Below are 21,770 nucleotides of genomic sequence, written 5' to 3' on the forward strand. Positions count from 1 at the left end.
CCCACTGTGTCATTATCTTTTAAATTCCTATTACACTATAAAAAAAAGTTTATAAAGAATATGGATGGCCAATAAACATAAAACTTAACTTCAGTATTAATCCAAGAAATACAAATTAAAATATTAATATCCTTTTTTGCTAGTTCAGTAGATTTAAAAATTTCAGTATCCAGTTATTTCAAGAATATAGTAAAATAAAAGCTAGTAGACTTTTCAAGAGAATGTAAATTGTTACAATCTTTCTATCGGGCATTTTGGTAATGCTTTTGAAAAGCATTAAAATCGTATAAATATCTGTCAACCCAGAAACTTAATTTCTTAACATTTACCCTGAGGAAATAGTAAAAAATAAGCTTAAATTTATGTGTAATAGGATGTTCACCATAGGAAAAATTGGAAGTACTCAAATGTTGAGCAGGATATGATTAAATAAATTTTGATAATCTATAAAATAGAATGTTATCTCATTAAAAATTTTTGTGATATTAGTGTGTTTATTGACATAGGCATTTATGATATTATTTACTGAGAAAAACATATAAAAGTCTCAAATTATACACACCAAAATGGTGGCGATGATTATCACAGAGTGATAGACTGTCACTTTTTAAAATTTTCTGTTCTTTGTGATTTTATAATATTTTAAAGTAAACACTTATTACATTTGTAGTAAAATTCTATAATTATATCAGTAAAAGGTATTTTTTCATCCAGATGTTAGAAATGTATCTTGACAACTTATTTAAAAGAAAATTTTTAATTGAATAAAATTGACATGTAACATTATATAATAAATTTAAATAAATTTAAGATGTATAGTGTTACTTTGATACACTTAAATATTGTAATATGACTGTCATTGTAGTGATGTTTATCAGTGTTACCTAATTTTAGTGCAGTATTATTGTCTACATTCATTATATGATGTATTAAACCTCTATGGCTTATTTACTCCTCGTTACAAGTTTGTACCCTTAAACACCATCAGTTATCCCCCCAGCCCTCATCCCCTGGTAGCCACCATTTTACACTCTGTTTTTACAGGTTTGACTTTTTTAGATTCCACACATAAGTGATATTGTGCAGTACTTGTCTTTCTCTGTCTCAGTTATCTTGCTTACTATATTGTGCTCAAGGTCCATCCATGTTGTCACAAGTGGCAGGATATCCTCCTTTTTCATGGCTAAAAAAATTGTTTTGTGTATATATAGTCACATCTTTTTATCCATTCATCCACTGATGGACATTTAGGATGTTTCCACATCTTGGTTATTGTGAATAATGCTATGATAAACATTGGAGTGCATGTATTTCATGAAAATCATGTTTTTATTTCCTTTGGATATATACCCAGAAGTGGAATTGCTGGGTTGTATGGTAGGTCTATTTTTAAATTTTTGAGGATCCTCCTTATCATTTTCCATAGTGGTTGGACCAGTTTACATTCCTACCAACAGTGTATGAGGGTTCTTTTCATCACATCCTTGCCAGCACCTGTTGTTTCTTGCCTTCTTGAGAGCCATTCTAACAGGTGTGAGGTGATATCTCACTGTGGTTTTGATTTGTATTTCCCTTATTGATTATCTTTCCATGAGCCTGTTGGCCATTTTGATGCCTTCTTTAGAAAAATGTCTATTTAGTTCTTCTGCCTATTTTAAAAATTGTTTGTATTTTTGTTAGTGAGTTGACTGAGTTTTTTATATATTTTAGATATTGACCTCTTATCCGATATATGGTTTGCCAAAATTTTCTCTCATCCTGTATATATTGTCTATTCAATTTGTAAATTGTTCCTTTTGCTCTTCAGAAGCTTTTGAATTTAATGTAGTTCCATTTGTTGATTTCTTGCTTTTGTTGTTTGGGCTTTTGAGGTCATGTGCAAAAAACCATTGCCAAGATTAATAACAATGAGCTTCTTCTCTGCATTTTCTTCTAGGAGTTTTATGGTATCAGGTCTTATATTTAAGTCTTTAGTCCGTTTCAGTTTAATTTTTGTGAGCAATGTAAGATAAAGGTCCAGCTTCATCATTCTGCATGTCTTCTTTCCATTTTTCCCAGCACCATTCGTTCAAAACACTATCCTTTCCCCATTGCGTGTTCTTGGCTCTCTTGTCAAATATTAGTTGACCGTATATGCTGGGACTTAATTCTGGGCTCTCTATTCTGTTCCATTGACCTTGGTATCTATTTTTGTGCCAATACCATACCGTTCTTGTTACTTTGGGTTTGTAGTACAGTTTGAAATCAGGAAGTGTGATATCTCTGGCTTTGTCCTTTTTTCTCAGGAATGCTTTGCCTATTTGTATTCTTTTGTGGTTGTACATAAATTTTAGGATTGTTTCTTCTGTTTCTGTTAAAAATGTCTTTGGTGTTTTGATGGGGGTTGCATTGAATTTTTAGATGGCTTTGAGTAGTATAGCCATTTTAACAATATTAATTCTTCTAATCTATGAATATGTTATGTCTTTCCATTTGTGTGTTCTTTGGTTTCTTTCAGCAAAATCTTGTAGTTTTCATTGTACAGATCTTTCACATCCTTTGTTAAATTTTTTCCTAAGTATTTTATTGTTTTTGATGCTATTATGGATGGAATAGTTTTCTTTATTTCTTTTTCAGTTGCTTCATTTTAAGTGTAAAGGAAAACAATTGACTTCTGTATATTGATTTTATATCCTACCATTTTACTGAAATTATTAATTAGATCCAATAGTTTTTTGATTGACTCTTTGGGGTCTTCTATATAAATGATTGTATTATCAAGAGATAGTGACAGTTTTATTTCTTCTTTTTTGATTTGGAAGCCTTTTATTTCTTTGTCTTGCCTAATTGCTCTAGCTAGGACTTCCGGTACTGTATGGAATAGTAGGGGTGCATGGGTTTAGTTCTGGGCTGTCTATTCTGTTCCATTGATTTATGTGTGTTTCTGTGCCAGTACCATGCTGTTTTGATTACTGTATCTTTGTATTATAATCCGAAATCTCGTAGGGTAATACCTCCAGCTTTGTTTTTTTTTTCTCAAGATAACTTTGGCAATTTGGGGTCTTTTGTGGTTCCATATGAATTTTAGGATTACTTGTTCTAGTTCTGTGAAAAATGTCATGGATTGCATTAAATCTGTAGATTGCTTTGGGTAGTATGGCCATTTAACAATATTAATTATTCCAGTCCAAGAGTATGGGATATCTTTCCATTTCTTTTTTTATCTTCAATTCGTGTTTTATAGTTTTCAGAGTGTAGGTCTTTCACCTTTTCGGTTAAGTTCATTACTAGGTATTTTATTATTTTTGATACAATTTTAAGCAGGATTTTTTTTACTTTCTCTTTTTGATAGTTTAATATTGGTGTATAGAAACGCAACATATTTTTGTATACGTGTCTTGTATCCTACAACTTTGCTGAATTCATTAATTCTAATAGTTCTGGGGTGAAGACTTCAGGGTTTTCTATGTAATGTATCATGTCATCTGCAAATAGGGGCCATTTTACTGCTTCTCTTCTAATTTGGATGCCTTTTATTTCTTTTTCTTGTCTGATTGCTGTGGCTAGAACTTGCAATACTATGTTAAATAGAAGTGGTTTGAGTGGGCATCCTTGTCTTGTTCCTGAATTTAGTGAAAAGGCTTTCAGCTTTTCACTATTGAGTATGCTGGCTCTGGGTTTGTCATAAATGGCCATTACTATGTTGAGAGTTTTTTTATCATGAATGCGTGTTGAATTTTATCTAATGCCTTTCATGTGTGTCTTTTGAGATGATTATATGATTTTTATCTTTCCTTTTGTTAATGTGGTGTTCACATTGATTTTGAATATTGAACCATCATTGTGACCCTGGAATAAATCCAACTTGATCATGGTATATAATCCTTTTTACATATTGCTGGATTCAGTTTGCGAGTACTTTGCCTGAGGATTTTTGCATCTATATTCCTCAAAGATTTGGCCTGTAACTTTCTTTTATTGTAGTGTCTTGTTTTGGTTTTGGCATCAGGGTAATGGTGGCCTTGTAGAATAAATATGGCAGTGTTATCTCCTCTTCAGTTTTTTGGAATGGTTTGAGAAGGATAGGTATAAGTTCTTTAAATCCTTGGTAGAATTTCCCCATAAAGCCATCTGGTCCTGGACTTTTGTTTGCTGGTTTTTTTTTTTTAATTACAAAAAGACTGCTTGACTGAGTCTTGGCAGGCTGTATGTTTCTAGAAGTTTGTCCATTTCCTCTAGATTGTCCAATTTGTTTGCATATAACTGTTGATAGTGTTCTCTTATGATTTTTTGTATTTCTGTTGTATTGGTTGTTATTTATCATCTTTCATTTCTTATTTTGTTCATTTGGGTCCTCTCCCTTTTCTTCTTGGTGAACCTGGCTAAACATTTATCAATTCTGTTTATCTTAAAAAAAAAAAAAAAAAAAAGGCAGCTCTTGGTTTCATTGATCTTTTTCTACTTTTTAAAAATCTTTATTTCCTCTGATTTTTATTATTTCCTTCTCCTGCTGACTTTGGGCTTTGCTCTTTTTCTAATTCTTTAAGGTGGTAGGTTAGGTTGTTTGAGATTTTTTTTTGCTCTTGAGGAAGTCCTGTATTGCTATGAACTTCCCTCTTAGAATTGCTTTTGCTGCATCTCATAGATTTTGGAAAGTTGTGTTTTCATTTTCATTTGTCTTGAGGTATTTTCTTATTTCCTCTTTGATTTCGTCAGTGGCCATTGTTTTTTTAGTAATATGTTGTTTAATCACATGTTTGTTCTTTATCCACTTTTCTTTCTGTAGTTGATTTTCTAGTTTTGTATTGCTGTGGTTGGAAAAGGTGCTTGGAATAATTTCTGTCCTCTTAAATTTGTTGAGGCTTGTTTTGTGACTTTGTATGTGATCTCTACTGGAGAACGTTCCATGTGTGCTTGATATGAATGTGCATTCTGCTTTTTTTTGCATGTAGTCTCGTAGATATCAATTAAGTCTAACTGGTCTGTTGTGTCATTTAAGGCCTCTGTGCCTTGTTGATTTTCTGTCTTGGTGACCTGTCCGTTGATGTCAGTGGAGTGTTAACATGTCATACTATTGTTGTATTGTTGTCAATTTCTTCCTTTATGTCTGTATTTGCATCATATATTTAGGTGCTCTTGTATTGGGTGTGTTTATGTTAACAAGTGTAATGCCCTCTTGTATTGATCCCTTTATCATTGTATAAGGCCTTCTTTGTCTTTCATTGTAGTCTTTATTTTAAAGTCTGATATGAGTATTGCTACCCACACTTTGTCATTTTTATTTGCATGAAGTATCTTTTTCCATCCTATCACACCGTGTGTGTCTTCACCCTGAAGTGAGTCTCTTGTAGGCAGCATACTCGAGTCTTGTTTTCTTTTTAAAAAAATTCCAGTCAGCCACCTTATGTCTTCTTCTTTTTTTTTTTTTTTTTTTTTTTTTTTGTGGTACACGGGCCTCTCACTGCTGCAGCCTCTCCCATTGTGGAGCACAGGCTCCAGACGCACAGGCCCAGTGGCCATGGCTCACCAGCCCAGCTGCTCTGTGGCACATGGGATCCTCCTGGACCAGGGCACAAACCTGCACCCCCTGCATTGGCAGGTGGACCCTCAACCACTGCGCCACCAGGGAAGCCCCACCTTATGTCTTTTGATCACAGCATTTAATCCATTGACATTTAAAGTAATTATTAATAGGTACATACTTATTGCCACTTTATTACTTGTTTTCCAGTTGTGGTTACCATGGGGTTCATATATGTTGACTCATAATTATATCAACTTGTTTTAAACTGGTAATCATTTAAATTCAAACACATTCTAAAAGATCTACATTTTTTACCTTCGTAACCCACATTTTGTATATTTGATATCATATTCTACATCTTCTTGATTATCCCTTAACTGTTTATTTTAGTTATAGTTGCTTTTATGCTTTTTTTGTCTTTTAATCTACATACTGGCTTATTTAAGTGATCTTCAATCCTTACTGTGTATTTGACTTTCCTACTGATTCTTACCTCTTTTCCATTTAGAGAAGACCCTTCAACATTTCTTTTAGGGTAGGTTTAGTATGCTGCATTCGTTTAGTTTTTGCTTGTCTGAGAAGTTCTTTATCTCTCCTATTCTAAATGATAATCTTGCTGGGAAGAGTATCATAGGTTGCAGGTTTTTCCCTTTCAGGATTTTGAATATATCATGCCTATCCCTTTTGGCCTGCCAAGTTTCTGCAGAGAAATCAGCTGATAGGCTTATGGGGATTCCTTTATATATGACACTTTGTTTTTCTCTTGCTGCCTTTAGAAGTCTCTTTAACTTTTGCCATTTTAATTGTATATTTTGGTGTGGGTCTGTTTGGGTTCATCTCATTTGGAACCCTCTCTGCTTCCTGTATCTGGATATGTTTCCTCCTTCAGGTTTGGGAAGTTGTCAACCATAATTTCTTCAAATCCGTTTTTGATCCCCTTCTCTCTCTCTCCTTCTGGAACACCTATAATGCAAATGTGGGAACACTTAATGTTATTGGAGAGATCTCTTAGATTGCTTTCACTTTATAAAGTGTGTTTTTCTCTCTGCTGTTCTGATTTGGTGATTTCCATGATTATATCTTCCAGGTCAATTATGCATTTTTCCGTATGACTTAACCTGCTATTCATTCCTTTTAGTGTGGTTTTTGTTGTTGTTGTTGTTGTTTTTGCGGTACGCGGGCCTCTCACTGCTGTGGCCTCTCCCGTCGCAGAGCACAGGCTCCGGACGCGCAGGCTCAGCGGCCATGGCTCACGGGCCCAGCCGCTCCGCGGCACGTGGGATCTTCCCGGACCGGGGCATGAACCCACGTCCCCTGCATCGGCAGGCGGACTCTCAACCACTGCGCCACCAGGGAAGCCCCTTTTAGTGTGTTTTTTATTTCAGCTGTTGAGTTTTTCATTTCTGATTGGGTGGGGTTTTTTTATGTTTCTAATTCCTTGTTAAAATAAGTTCAGTGTTTAGATGAATTCTTTTACCTAATTCAGTTAAGCTTTTTATTACCCATGTTTTGAATTACTTATCTGTTAAGTTGTTTATTTCCATTTCATTATTTTTTCAGGTTTTTTTTTCTTGCTCTTTGAATTGAGAACAGTTCCTCTGCCGTTTTTTTTTTTTTTTTTGGTGGTACGTGGGCCTCTCACTGCTGTGGCCTCTCCCATTGCGGAGCACAGGCTCCGGACGCGCAGGCGCAGCGGCCACGGCTCACGGGCCCAGCCGCTCTGCGGCATGTGGGATCCTCCCAGACCAGGGCATGAACCCGTGTCCCCTGCATCGGCAGGCGGACTCTCAACCACTGTGCCACTAGGGAAGCCCCTGCCTTTTAATTTTACTTTTCTCTCCTTCTATGAACTAAGGTGAAGCAGTGACCTTTTGTGGTCTTGAAGGGGTGTTCTTATTTGAGAGTGTACCTATGCAGACTGCACATGCCCAGTGCCTTTGGTGGGAGGGCTGGATTTGATGTGGATGCCAGTCACATCTTTCCTGATGTTGTGCTGGCAGCTCTTACCTTGGTAGTGGGGTGTGACTAGGGATGGAGGGGCTGGAGCTGGCTCCTGGTGTGAGACGGGACTTTCTCTCTGTTCAGTGGCTGTCACCTCTCTGTCAGGGGCGGGGTCTGATCCCAAGTTGCTGAAGCAGAAGCCCTTTGTGTCAGGCTCAAGCTGCCTCTGTTCCCTTTACGTGTGTGTTTTTCTCTCTCCCAGCACCTAGACCTTTGCCCCAGAGTAGGGAGTGCTGAAGCAAGTGGGGCCTTTCACATACAGAGGTTCAACGCACTGCTTGTGTAGGTGTCTGTGGCTCCTTCAGATGCAACCCATGGTAGAGTCTTTTCCCTGGTCGTGGCTGTCCCACATCCAATGCCACACTGAGGCCCAGACTGAGTAGAGCCAGAGCATTCACTGCTACATGGTGAGGTGGCCATGGGAAACCCAGCAACCGCCCAGACCTCTCCTCAGAGGCAAGACCCCTTTTCCCCGCACCCCAGCCTCCACCGTGCTCCACAGGGGAGGGGAGCCTGAATGGTTTCCTCTGCTTTTATGGGGTTGGGAGGTGTTGAGGTGTGGTACAGTGGGGCCCAGAGTGGCATGGTTGTGGGAAATCCTGCAGCAGCTAGAGCAGACCTCTCTCCTCCCTGCTTCAGAGGCAGGCCAGTGCTCACACTTCATGAATAGAGTCCAGGCTTCTCCAGCCTTTCTATCTGTCCAAGCAGTCCAGGAGGCTTGTCTCCTCCACATAGGACCCCAGGACTGGGACACCCAGTCTGTGGCTTGACCTACTCACTCCCCAGGGTGGGTATCCACCTTTGCAATTTCTTATTTCCTCTGAGTTCCCTCCCAGGAGCACAGGTCCCTACCCGATCGCTTTTCTTCCATTCCTGTGTGATTACCTGTGTATTTCCCTTACAGCCTTGGTTGTACAGTCCTTTTTCCAGTTTCCGGTTAGTTTTCAGTGAGAATTGTTGCACCTGTAGGTGTATTTTTGATGTGTTCATGGGGGGAGGTGAGCTCCACGCCCCCTTACCTCCACCATCTTGATCTTTTCTCTTCCATGTTGGGAGTTTTTTGATTACTGATTCAATCTCATTACTCATTATTAGTCTGTTCAGATTTTCTGTTTCTTTCTGATTCAGTCTTGGTAGGTTGTGTGTTTCTAAAAATGTATCCATTTCTTCTAGGTTATGTAGCTTTTTGGCATATAATCTTTTATACTAGTTGCTTACAATTCAGTGCATTTCTGTAGTTCAGCTGTAATGTCTCCTCTTTCACTTCTAATTCTCTTTTTCCCTTAGTCCAAGTAAAGGTTTGTCAATTTTGTTTATCTTTTCAAAGAACCAGCTCTTAGTTTCATTGATCCTTTCTATTGCTTTTCTGGTCTCTATTTCATTTATTTCCACTCTGATCTTTATTATTTCCTTCCTTATGCTAACTTTGGGCTTAACTTGTTTGAGTTCTTGAAGTGTAAAGTTAGGTTGTTTATTTGAGATCTTTCTAATTTCTTAATATATGCATTAATGCTCTAAACTTCCAGCTTTTACTGCATCCCACAAGATTTGGTATGTTGTATTTCCATTTTCATTTGTTTTGAGATAATTTTTTAATTTTTCTTTTGATTTCTGTTTTGACCTAATGGTTGTTTAGAAGTGTGTTGTTTAATTTCCACATATTTATAAATCTTTTCACTTTCTTCTTCTTCTTGATTTCTATTTTCATACCATTGTGGTCAGAAAAGATAGTTGGTATGATTTTATTCTTCTTAAAATTGCTAAGATTTGTTTTTGTGGTCAGTATGATCAATATTGGAGACTGTTCCATGTGCACTTATGAAGAATGTGTATTCTCCTGCTGTTGGATGTAGTGTTCTGTATATGTCTGTTAGTCCATTTGTTTTAAAGTGTGGTTCCAACATTTCCTTGCGATTTTCTATCTGGACAGTCTTTCCATTGCTGATAGTGTGGTATTGAAGTCCCCTACTGTTATTGTATTGTTGTCGATTTCTCCCTTAAGATCTATCAGTATTTGCTTAATATGTTTCGGTGCTTGGGTGTTGGGAGTGTACGTGTTTTTTTTTTTTTTAATATTTATTTGTTATTTTTTCTGTGCTGGGTCTTAGTTGCAGCATGTGCAATCTTTTACCTGTGGCATAAAGACTTCTTAGTTGTGGCATGCAAACTCTTGGTTGTGACATGTGGACTTCTTAGTTGCGGCATGCAGACTCATAGTTGTGGCATGCGTGTGGGACCTAGTTCCCTGACCAGGGATCAAACCACGGCCCCTTGCATTGGGAGCACAGAGTCTTACCCACTGGACCACCAGGGAAGTCCCAGGAGTGTATGTGTTATGATTGTTGTCTTCTTTATGTGTTGACCACTTTATCATTAGATAATGACCTTCTTTATCTTTTGTTACCCTTTTTGCCTTGAAGTCTATTTTATCTAAGTATGACTATGCTCACCTTCTTTTGGTTTCTGTTTGCTTAAAATATCATCTTCCATCCTTTCACTTTGATCCTGTGTGTCTTTAGAGCTGAAATAAGTAAAAACTGGGATGATGATCTCTGCATCTTGAATAGTGCTGTGTAATTTTACACAGCTGCCTCAGTTTCTATTTGCCCAAACAATGATTCCCAAAAGCCAGTGCTTCTCATCACATCCTTTGGCTGTCGTTTGCTCCCAACTTAAATGACTATCCATGTGCTCTTGATGCAGCTGCTTAAGAATTTATCTACAAATCATTGTGGAAAACAGAGGATTAATAGGCTAAGTATCTTACTAAATTGTTGGTAAATCTATGCTCCGTTTTATTGCATGTTTATGAACACTAAGCCCAACTGATTTGTATGTCTTGTTTAGTACCACTAAAAATGTCATTTTGACATTAAGTGCAGTATTTTACTGTTGAATTATTTTTTAAGTACTATTTTTTAATGTATTTATACACATATCATAGGAACTATCAAGAAACCTTGAGCTAAGTACTAACAGTTTCCAGCGACAGTTGCTTGCTGAAAGGAAAAGGGCATTTGAGGCTCATGATGAAAATAAAGTACTTCAAAAGGAGCTACAACAACTATATCACAAATTAAAGGTAAGCATTTTATTTTAAATAGCACCATTTCTCCCTATGTTTTATATTAGACAAAGACTATTTTAAAACATTGTTATCATTTATATTTGGAACTTTGGTACAGTATCATTTACAAAATTCTAATATTTCCTTTGGCACTTGTAAAGAAAATATTTGTTAATATAATCACTATAACCAAAAATGAGACATTAGATACATGAATAGGAATGATATAACTGAAAAAAAGTTATAAAAATCCTGCAAGAAAGTTATGGGAACTAGAGTTTTTCTGTGTTGCATGGTTGAATAATTCAGTGTTCTTCCTCAGATAACCCCATGATTGATTATTTTTAAAGTTGTTCCAAATAATGCCCTTCCTTTTCACAGTGTTTAGAGGAAGCGTTAGAATTAATTAATTCTGTTAAAGTAGGTGTTCTTAATTCTATCCAGAGGTCATTGATGGGTTGAAATTTTGTGCAACGTTAAGTGTTTATGCATTATCTTGCATAGAATTTTCATTTTGTTAATCAAATTCTCAGAGAAAGCCATAGCCGCAAAATGGTGAAGAACACTTGTTTTATTAAAATGGTCTAATTTTTAACTTGCCATTAATTTGGAACCTACATTTAAGAGATGCTAATTAAATTCTCTGTCTGTGTGGCTAAGCCTGGAAGTCAGTTGAAAACATTACTATCTCATGTGGGAGTGGGTAGAAAATGAATTTTGCCTTATTCTGATTTTCATGACTGCTAGTGTGTATTGGACTTTCAATGGAGAATCATTGCTCTACTGTAACCTAAATGTCCTAAAGACATTCCTTTCTATAGTTAGTAGTTACAAAGGGAGGCTGAACTTAGGTATATTCCAATTTGGTGAGGAAAATACCAGTTGAAAAGATGAGGATTTTTGTTTTATTTTAAACTGAGACTCTACATTCTTAATTGTGTTGGGTTTGTTTTCAGGAAAAGGAGAGAGAACTGGACATAAAAAACATATATTCTAATCGTCTGCCAAAGTCTTCTCCAAAGAAAGAAAAAGAAATTACATCAAGAAAAAATGGTATAGTAGTTATTATTGTTGAAAAACATCAAGTAATTAATAATTAAATTAATTCTGAAGTAGAAGGAAGATGAAGGGAAAGAACTTGATTGAAATAAATTTCCTTATAGGTATTTTTCAGAAATCCTTTCACTTTCTCAGTTTTTTCCCTTAAGGTCATTACAGTTACGTTTTACATAAGTTATAAGAAAAAAATTTTTAATTATTTTTCTAAACTTTTATGAAAAAATATAAGCGTACCCTAAACAGGTGATTATAGTATGATAAACCTTTATTTATGTATCACCACCTTTAACAGTTATACATTTTACTAATTTTTTTTGTGTGTGTGTGTGGTACGCGGGCCCCTCACTGTTGTGGCCTCTCCCGTTGCGGAGCACAGGCCCCGGATGCGCAGGCTCAGCGGCCATGGCTCACGGGCCCAGCGGCTCCGCGGCACGTGGGATCTTCCCGGACCGGGGCACGAACCCGCGTCCCCTGCATCGGCAGGTGGACTCTCAACCACTGCGCCACCAGGGAAGCCCCATTTTACTAATTTTATTTCACCTATATTTTCTACTTTTTTTCTGGAGTATTTTAAAGCAAATTCCAGCTGTCATTTCATTTCACTCATAAATACTTTGGTATTTTTATGCATATTCTTTTTTAAAAAACAAAAGGATAATTTCCTTCATCTCTGTTTTGCAAAAAGTTAAAAGCATAAACTTTGTAAAAGTTTAATAGATTTATCCCTCGGAGTTGTCCTCAAATGACAAAATTGCCAGTAAATCCTAGAAATAAAAACAGTAATAGTGAGTAGTCATGGAGCTGAGAATTGTGCATTTTCTCATTTAGAGGGTGAACATAGACCAGTTGAATTCCATATATCTTAGCACTGTTCAATACGATTAGAAAAATTCTTTTATAATTTTCATGGTAGCTGCATGCCAGAGTGATTTTACAAACCAGTGTACAAAAGAAGTACAAACCAGTGAAGACTTGGAGCTGGAGGAATATCCTGTAACACCACAAACAGTTATGTGTTATGAAAACAAATGGAAAGAACCTGAACGTCTTTCTTTGGTGAGTTTAGCAATATGATTAGGTACAAAACTGCAGGTTTGAAGTTATTCCTAGATACACAATATCAAACATTTAAAAATTTCAGCAATGAAGCTAGTGCCATAGCTGTATAAATATGCAACTAGCCTTTTACAGGGAGAGAGATACACTGCATCTCTCAGATGCTTCAGAAATGTCAATTGTACTTTCTAGGTTGGAGGAAGAGGAAAATAAAATTTTCTAAGTTTCTGACCTTTTATGTCTCTTACCAGATAGTCTCTAAAAATCCCTCTGGCTTTTATGTTTAATAGCAAGTTATAGTAGCTTTCAAATGATTTGTTAGAATTTGACTACATTTAACTTTTTTGGCCTCCTACGTAAGAGAATTTTATAGTTTAGCTGAATGTCGAGCAGAGTGGAATTCAGGAGGTCTGTATTGCATCTTCATTTAGAAGGACTCATATTGAGTACTGGAAGGTCCTTTTCTCTAATAGGGTTTTATCTCTAGTGTTTACGGTTGAAACTCTAAAGAAAACAATATAGAGGGATCCTGCGTATTTCATATAATGCTATACTTTTGATACTACTTGTACGTACCCCAGGGATCCTGAGATCTCTTCCTTTGTGTGGACTGAATTGATTCCTGTGTGTACTCTAGTTTTTTGGGGTTTTTTTCCTTTATTTTGTTTTTGTTTTACAATTTAGATAAGTTAGCTGTATCTGCTAGGTGTGTTTCCTCCTATATTTACAAATCCTTGAGACTAGATCATGTTAATTTTTTTTTTTTTTGAAAAGGCAAAGTGTGGAATAGCAAAGCAATTCTTCATTTTAGAAGGGTTAAAAGCGTTGCCCTTTATAAGATGCAGCAGAGCAGCAACGGCAACCGGATACAGTGAAAGAGGCTATAGCCCTGGGGCTAGCGCCACGTTCTAATTAAACTCCGGGTCTAACCCTGCACTGACCTGTGCCGCTTGTTGCAGTCTCAGCTTGCTAATCTATGAAACAAGGGTGTGGGGGGGGTTACCCTTCAGGGTTGTGGTAATAACTAATCGCGAAGTTTATAAAGCTCTGAAGACTAACCCTGTCACTTTAAGGGGTCCCAGCAAATGGGAGCCCTGTTAGTAAAAGTATAGGCTGTTGCTATGGGAAAGAGACCCAGAATACAGTGGCTCAAGCAAGAGATAAGATTCTTTCTCTTGGAATAAACTGAAGGTCAGTGGCCAGTCCAGGGCAGGTAGACACCTTGGTTCCACGGTAGCCATTCTCAGTCTTACTGTGATTCGATCATAAAGTGTGTAAGCCCCTCTGTGTGGTTGCAGTTGGCTTAACCATACCCGGAGAGGGAGGGATGAGGAAGCGGAGGGCAAGCAGCTTTTGTTTTTATAAATGTGATCAGAAGTCGCATACCTACTTCCACTCACGTTCCACGGGTCCTGTCTAGCTGCAGGGGAGGCTAGCAAGGGTGGCCTCCAGTTAGGCAGCCCCGTGCTCCGCTGAAACTTACGGGATTCTGTCACAAAAAGGAGGAAGCGGAAAACGGATACTAGGAGACGATTCGCTACAAATCCACTAGTAATAAATTTTACTTTTATTAAGAAAAATTACACATACACGTGAAAGGGACCATAGAAACAAATTTTAAGTTTACATTTTGATTTTATTTTAATATTATAAGATGTATTAATTGGAGACCTTGGGCATACTATAAACTTGAAAGATTCTATGCCATTGTCACTGCCGGTGTTTACAGCTCAACACCATATCACTTGGCCTTTAATAGTTGATGAATAGCCTTTATTGGTTAACTGAATTCATCAGATTTTGTTGTGAAATATGCAAAGTAAGGATACCTTTTTTTAAAAAATAAACATTTATTTATTTTTGGCTGTGCTGGGTCTTCGTAGCTGCGTGCGGGCTTTCTCTAGTTGCGGCGAGCGGGGGCTACTCTTTGTTGTGGTCGCAGGCTTCTCATTGTGGTGGCTTCTCCTGTTGTGGAGCATGGGCTCTAGGTGCGTGGGCTTCAGTAGTTGTGGCTCGTGGGCTCTAGAGCGCAGGCTCAGTAGCTGTGGCACACGGGCCTAGTTGCTCCGCGGCATGTGAGATCCTCCCAGACCAGGGCTCAAACCCATGTCCCCTGCATTGGCTGGTGGATTCTTAACCACTGTGCCACCAAGGAAGCCCAGTAAGGATACTTCTGATACTTGTCTCTTCAGAGTTTTATGTAGGGTATTGGCTTTGCTTCCATTATATTGGTTCTGATATGTTTTCCAAGTGCCTCCTTAAGAATTTTAACTAAAGTAAGAAATAATCTTGTGTGCTTTTGAATATCTTTCAAAGGTGGTAACCTGTAGCTTGCTGCTTTAGAAATGGAAAATTTGCTTTAATTTCTAACAGTTGGGATTGTGCTTAATGGGAGATAAATCTATGATATTTAAATTGCTTTTTCCCCCTTTTCCTGCATGTGAACTTGCATTTTTTTTTAAATGTATAATAGGATCTGGAATCTCAAGAGAGAGATGATCACGAAGAAGCAGGGATTCTAAACCCAACTGTGGAAAGAGAAGGCAAATTTGTTAAAGATCAAGGACTCCATGCCGTGACACAGGAGGCTGAGAAGCTGGAGGATGGTAAGAAAGAGTTGAAGCACGTGATAAGTCAGCATCCCTTGGAAAAAAAAAAAAAGGGGGTTAATATCCCCTGATATCTTCCAGCTGAACAGTGAATTGGTTATACAGAACAAGAAAAGGTTGATACAGTGGTGCGGGGAGTCTATCAAGCATCACAAACATTTGAATGAAGTTACTAAGGAAAGAAAAAGAATGAAGACTGTAATAAGTCAGTTGCTACTTGGGTTTAGGGGATAGAAACAAGTTACCTTCCGAAGATTCAGATGCAGTCGAATTGAGTTGAAAGGGGAAAAAAATTCTTTGTGTATTAACTAAAGCTTGATGAAGAGATAACTGAAAGACAGCCCTGTTTATTGGTTTACCCTTGAGACTGTCTAGTCTGTAGACCAGCCCAAACATTAAAATCAATGAAGTGTGAGGCCTTGAACATATTCCTATAATTTTTTCTTTGGTTTTAATATATAAAATAAATCTGTAACATATTCAACCATTAATGTGGAAGTTTAGTGAACCAATTCACATAGTTTCAGATACTGGAAATGAAGTTCAGGAATAAATTCATTTCCATTTGGATAAAGTGTCTTAAAGGTATAAGCGAGAAGGATCCCAGACTCTAATCCTTTGTATGTATTTTATTAATTATGTATAAGCTGCTTACAGAGAAATACTGCTTTTCCCTTAAAGTTAACCAAAAATCATGGCCTAATTGTCGCTTAGAGTATGTATACTTTTGTGTGTGTGTTTAAAACAATCTAACAGTTGAAATAGAAGCCACATTTATATCACTGTTGGCTAAACCACAAAGGAAGATGCTTGTGCATGTTAACTATAGAGTAGAAAACAGGTATTATGGTCAGTTCTGTCTAGGAACCAGGAAAGGACTATCACTTCTCCTTGTCATTTTTGACTGATTTTTTTTTTTTTTTTCCCCTGGAGTCTGTGTGGAATGATCTGATTATCGGTGAGAATATGATGCCATTTACCAAAGTTACCAAGTGCGTAGTGTTCTTACATGTTTAATGTTTTTAGTTTTTTCATTTAGAAATCCTTTCAAAATTATAGTAAAGTGGCAGTAATAGCTAGAGAAACACTTAAGAGTAAGTTGTATACTTCATGGCCATATCCCATACCCTAAAATACTCTCATATGTATTTCTCCAAACTAAGGACCTTTCTCTTTTATCATTCCAGTGTAGTTGACTTTGACACAACACATTTCTCCAATCTGCTGCCCACCGTACAGTTTTGTCAGTTGACACAGTATTGTCCTTTACAGCATTTTCTTCCCTTTAAGATGTGATCGTGAACTGCATTTAGTTCTCGTATCTTTTCCGTCTCCTTTCATCTAAAACAGCTTCTCAGCCTTTAAAAAATATTTTGTGAGATTAACATTTTTTCATGAACACCGGCCCGTTTTTCTAATAAAATGTTTCCTGTTTGGGGTTTATCTGAAGTTTTCTGTTAATTAAATTCAGGTTATTGCATCTTCTGTCAGAACACTACATAAGTGATGCGTCCTTCTCAGGGTGTGACATCCAAAGGTTCCATTTATTTTTAAATTTAAAATAAAAGTCTTTGCGCTCTACCCATCCCACCATCCTCCATTCAGTGGTATAAAAAATAGGCAGAGAACCTTTCTTCCTCACCCCGAACTTGAAAAACAAAATTTTTTCTATAGTTGTGAATCTTAAGTACATAGTAAGTATATATTATTTTTTGAAACCCTGAATATCAAGTATAAAAATGAAATTTATGGTGTCCACCCTCACTGTACTGACCATATGCAAATTAGATAAAGCTGTTGTTTTGTAAAAGATGAGAGTTGTTTTCTTCTTTGAAAATACTACCATAAAATCCCATTTTTTAAATTTGATTTTATACAGAGCAGGGAAGAGAAGAACTTGCTAAAAAGCAAAAGGAAAAGACATCTTTGTTGAAGAGAGAAGAAAAGCCAGTGTTGCAAACTGGAAGATACCAAATGGAAACGTACCAAATTCAAAATACTGATAAATTGGAAGAAGAGGAAGAAGAAAGGCTAAAGAGAGAAATGCTACTTGCTAAACTGAATGAAATCAGCAGAGAACTCCAGGGTTCTCGGAATCTAAAACATCCTTCTCTGCCATTGCTTCCTGATTTGGAATCAAAACTGCTCTCCCCAGAGAGAAACCCCAAAACACACACATTCTTTGAATCCTCAGAGAGATTATTTAATGGGCATCATGTGCAAGACATCAGTCTTTTCAGTACAAAAGGAGACGGTCAGAAACCGGGCAGCATCAGAAAACCAGCCTCTCCAGATGAGCTTGCATTTGGTAGCTATGTGCCTTCATTTGCGAAAACATTAGGGAAGTCAAATCCAGTTAGCCAAAAAAGTAGCCATTTGGATTTCCAAAGAAACAATATAGAGAAATTTAGTAAAGACAGTGTCGATTTAATTACAAGAAAAGAGAAAAAAGCTAATCTGATGGAACAGCTATTTGGTGCCAGTGGCGGCAGCAGCATTTCCTCTAAAAGCAGTGACCCAAATTCTCTGGCTGCCACCAATGGAGACTTTGACCCTCTAAATTTTCTCCCTGGGGATAAAAGCAGCAGGGGTAGGGAATATGATGATGATGATGACTTTTTCTTCAGCGAAGGAAGAAGTTTTGATCCAAAGAGACACCAATTAAAACATGCAGACAATAAACCAGCAGTAAAATCAGTTGATTCTGTAGAAGACGAAATTGAAGAAGTAGCACTGAGATGACTGACTAGAGTATATATATATTTTTTCCAGTTGTAAATATTAAAATGTTTTAATCTAGTATTTATTATAAACCTAGACCTTTTAATAAATATTAAGAAATCCTTATTAAGCAATAGTTTTTAAAGTATAAATACAGCGGAAATGAAAAGTCGATCATATCACACCGCATAGCTAGTTTGCCAAGGATGAAACACGCGTGCTCTTTTGACTGCAACCGAAAATAGAGATGCATCTTACTTTCTTTTTACAGATAGGTTTTACCTCTGAATCAGCTCAGTGGGGGGGGGTTTACTCCATTGGGGTACGTATTCATTTCCTATTTTATCCCTAATTTATTTATTTATTTATTTTTGCCCGCCGCCCCCTCCCCCCCCCCATCGTCTGTGAGCTAAATCCAGCCTTCCCACAGACTGTCGAATGGAAATGAAGAGCGCGAGGGTCTGTTGGGGAAGTGTGGCGAGGCTGAGGTCCCCTTAAGTGGAACAGTGACAACGTGGAGACTTCCCATTCCTCTGGAAGTAGCCACAGTTAGATGCTACTCGTTTCCCAATTACAGAGTCTCGTTAAATCACTTACCTACAACTGCGCTGATACATTGGGTTGAATTCGGAAGATGTCTGTTTGGGTGGACAGTTCCCTGTCATGGCTCCCAGAGGCTTGGGTGCAGCGCAAACAGTAATTCGTCTCCTGGATCTCCTACGCTGTTCGTATCTCAGTGACTAGATGTGAGAGTTCATACCAAATACACGGAAGAGGAGAAATTTCATCCCCAAATAGCAAGATTTTCAACTCAATTATGTTTCCAGAGTAACGTGACTAGGAAATTGTAATACGTACTTTTAAGATTTGAACTTAACTGTCAAAACACAGAGGCAGCCATAGTGTGATACTGTTGGACTTCCAGGGCTAATTTTAAAGCAACCTTGGTTAAAATTGTTTTAGAGGTGGGGCTCCCGCCTTGCTGAGTAGGGTGGTTGATTCTCTGTTGAAAAGTGTTTGGTCTGTTGCTGTCTGTAGCTCACTTAAGCTGCAGAGGAGCTGATGACCTTGGATTGCGCTGGGCACGATTGGTCTTTAAGAAGCAGTAATACACCACCAACCAAGGAGAAAACACAATTCAGAGGAAGAGTGGCGGAAATATAGTGCGTCAGGGGAAGAATAAATAAATGTTGTTTGGCCCTTATTCTAAAGTGAACTGTTGTTTTCAAGAATTCACTACCTATTTGCTCATAGTACGATTTCTCAGGCCAAGCATACATACGGATGAGGGGGACTAGAGTTACCGTTTTATCTTTGAGTTCTTATAAATGCTTATTATTGAATATAATTTCATAATTATTTGACAAGACTGACCTGGTTACGTCTCTAATTAAAAGATGTTACCACCTAGCATCTTCTAAATTGTGTTCCTGTGATTTACCGGGAACTGAATCTCTCAAAAGTGCTAAACTATATTAAAAACTTTTTAGTAAAGAGTTTTCTATGACTGATATAAATAAGCACTTAGTATGTTGTAAATCATTCTAATATATGTAAACCACAATATTATTGTAGTGCAGTTCTTGATAAAATATTATTATGTAATGTTAATTTTGTTCATAGCTGCTAATTTTTCAGCCAAAAGTCTTCTACTTTTTAGGGTTTTTTTGTTTCTAAAGGCTTTTGTAAAAAGCCCTTTAGTAAAGTTTTATATTCAGGTCATTTTAGTTAGTCTCTTGCTTTTTCCTACCTGATGTTTTCTAGTCTTTTTAACCGGATGCAATAAGGCAGAATTATTAAATTAAACCTAAAATTAAGTTATAGACTTAGAAGCATTATGGTGTTAAGCATTAAAGTTGGAGATTGTACAGAACAAGTTTTTCTTTATGAAAAAACCTTAGTGAATAACTAACTTTTTCCCCCTAAATGTCAAGTTAAATTTATTTGCTCTCAGAGCTCTTATTAATAAAAATTTAAAACACACTATGACTCTCTGTTTGAATGATATCTTCCTTAGGTCACTTGGGAAATATATAGTGGAAGTAGGACCTGCAGGGTTTTTATTTCATTATTCACCTTTTAAAATTTTCCTGTTCAGTATTTTTAGTTGAAGTAGGTGAACCTGCCCTAAGTCGGGTTAGACAGTATGCCTAGTCTTAACAGATAATTACAGTCTTAGTGAATTCTTTCACCCTTAATAGCTGTCATAATGGCATATATGGCTTATAATATTAAAAGGCGGAGGCAAGGAGGACTAGGTTGAATCGTAAAATAAACACTTCAGGGCTGACTCGCTGGTTTTCTGATTCTCATCCCCACCTCACTTGCAGACACGCTAAACTTCTGCTGCCCCGGGCTGGGTGTCAACTTGGGGAGAGCCTGCAACTCGGCCTGGTGAGAAGGGCATGGGAAATTTGTGTATCAGTGACACCGTGGATTTTTTAGGATTAAAGAAGTTACCATAAATTGTCAAGAAAGGATCTGCTTTTAAAGCTTTTTCCTTTCACAATACGCAGTAAATGCCCCTTTCACATTAAAGTCCCCTTTCGTATCACTTGAAAGCGTTTTGTTGTTTTTTTGAGCAGAGAGCGCATCACGTATTCATTCACTGACTGCTTGCTTCAGTGCCCCCGGGGGGTGCGCAGCGAGGTGGGAGGTGCCGGCAGGGTAAGGCCCTGCCTCTCCCTCAGTGTGGACACCGAGCACGTCCGTCCCGTGGAGCCGGGCTGCATCCCTGACCTCCCATCCACTCCCCGGGCGGCCTTAGGCTACTTAGCAATTACTCATCTTTTATAATGCTTCCTACGGTGGTTATGAGGAGTAAATTAAACACTTAGGTTAATGTTGAGCAGAGTGCCTGATACATTATAAGCTCAGTAAACATCAGCTGCTGTTATCACAGTTGTTGGGAGTTTCCTTTAGGGACTACTTGGACAAAACCGAGCACAGGTATGTATACAAAATACATCGACATTATACTTTGAGTAAGATACAAGCAAGAAGAGCTTCTAAGCCTTCAGATTAACAAAATATCTGTACTCAATACATTGTGCCTCTTAGGTCTGCACTTAGAATGTCCCTTTATTCGGCACTAACTGTGATTGATGAGCTCGTTTCCTAATCTACAGAAGAGTAAGTAGAACAGCTACGTTTTGGGAAGCTTTTCTGAGGACAGTCTGTGACCTAAGGAGAGGTAGAGAGCCTCATAGCAAAAGGACAAAATGAAATGCAGAAAACACCGGACTTTGATTGCATAATGTGGCCATTTGTAGCCCAGCTCCCTCCCGCTCAGTGTCTGTGTGTGTCCTTGGATACGTTCAAAGCCTCTCCGTACCGCCCCTCCCCTCTGTGAGGTGGGGCTAATGATAGTACGGACCTCGTGGTAGTTGCAAACAGCAAATGAGTTCCTACATGAAAAAACTTAGGACCACCTGACGCTCAAACTGTTGACCTTTTGGAAAGGTAATGGAGCAAAGGGGGAATGAAGCGGTGTTGTTGAATTCTGTACACGGCGGTTGGTGTTTTTATGTATGTGCTTTTTCTCACCACGTAATCCTCACAAAGCTGCTTCTAAAGAAGGCACTTAACGATTGCTCCCATTTTACAGTTGAGACTCACAGGTTGTAATATATGATAGATTACACAGGTAACAGGCTGCATTCAATAGTCTCAAGAAGTCCAAAGAAATAAAATATTTTAGGAAGAGTTTTGCAGTAGTACTCTTTAAGTGGTAAGTGACAGAAACCCAAATAAG

The 21,770-nt window shown here is 37.6% G+C and overlaps 1 protein-coding gene across 2 annotated transcripts in view; it reads left to right on the top strand.

The window, feature by feature from the left end:
• The window catches only part of LCA5 (lebercilin LCA5), a 150,581-nt gene extending 130,580 nt beyond the window's left edge, over positions 1–20,001 (top strand). For both annotated transcript variants that reach the window (XM_067011270.1, XM_067011269.1), the window contains exons 4-8: positions 10,449–10,586; positions 11,528–11,624; positions 12,544–12,686; positions 15,160–15,292; positions 17,175–20,001. In XM_067011270.1, coding sequence (XP_066867371.1) covers positions 10,449–10,586; positions 11,528–11,624; positions 12,544–12,686; positions 15,160–15,292; positions 17,175–18,037 — 1,374 coding nt within the window. In that variant the 3' untranslated portion in view covers positions 18,038–20,001. The remainder of the gene's footprint in view (positions 1–10,448; positions 10,587–11,527; positions 11,625–12,543; positions 12,687–15,159; positions 15,293–17,174) is intronic.
• The last annotated feature ends 1,769 nt before the right edge of the window (positions 20,002–21,770 follow it).

Source organism: Kogia breviceps, chromosome 13, assembly GCF_026419965.1.
Source record: "Kogia breviceps isolate mKogBre1 chromosome 13, mKogBre1 haplotype 1, whole genome shotgun sequence".
Taxonomy (NCBI): domain Eukaryota; kingdom Metazoa; phylum Chordata; class Mammalia; order Artiodactyla; family Physeteridae; genus Kogia; species Kogia breviceps.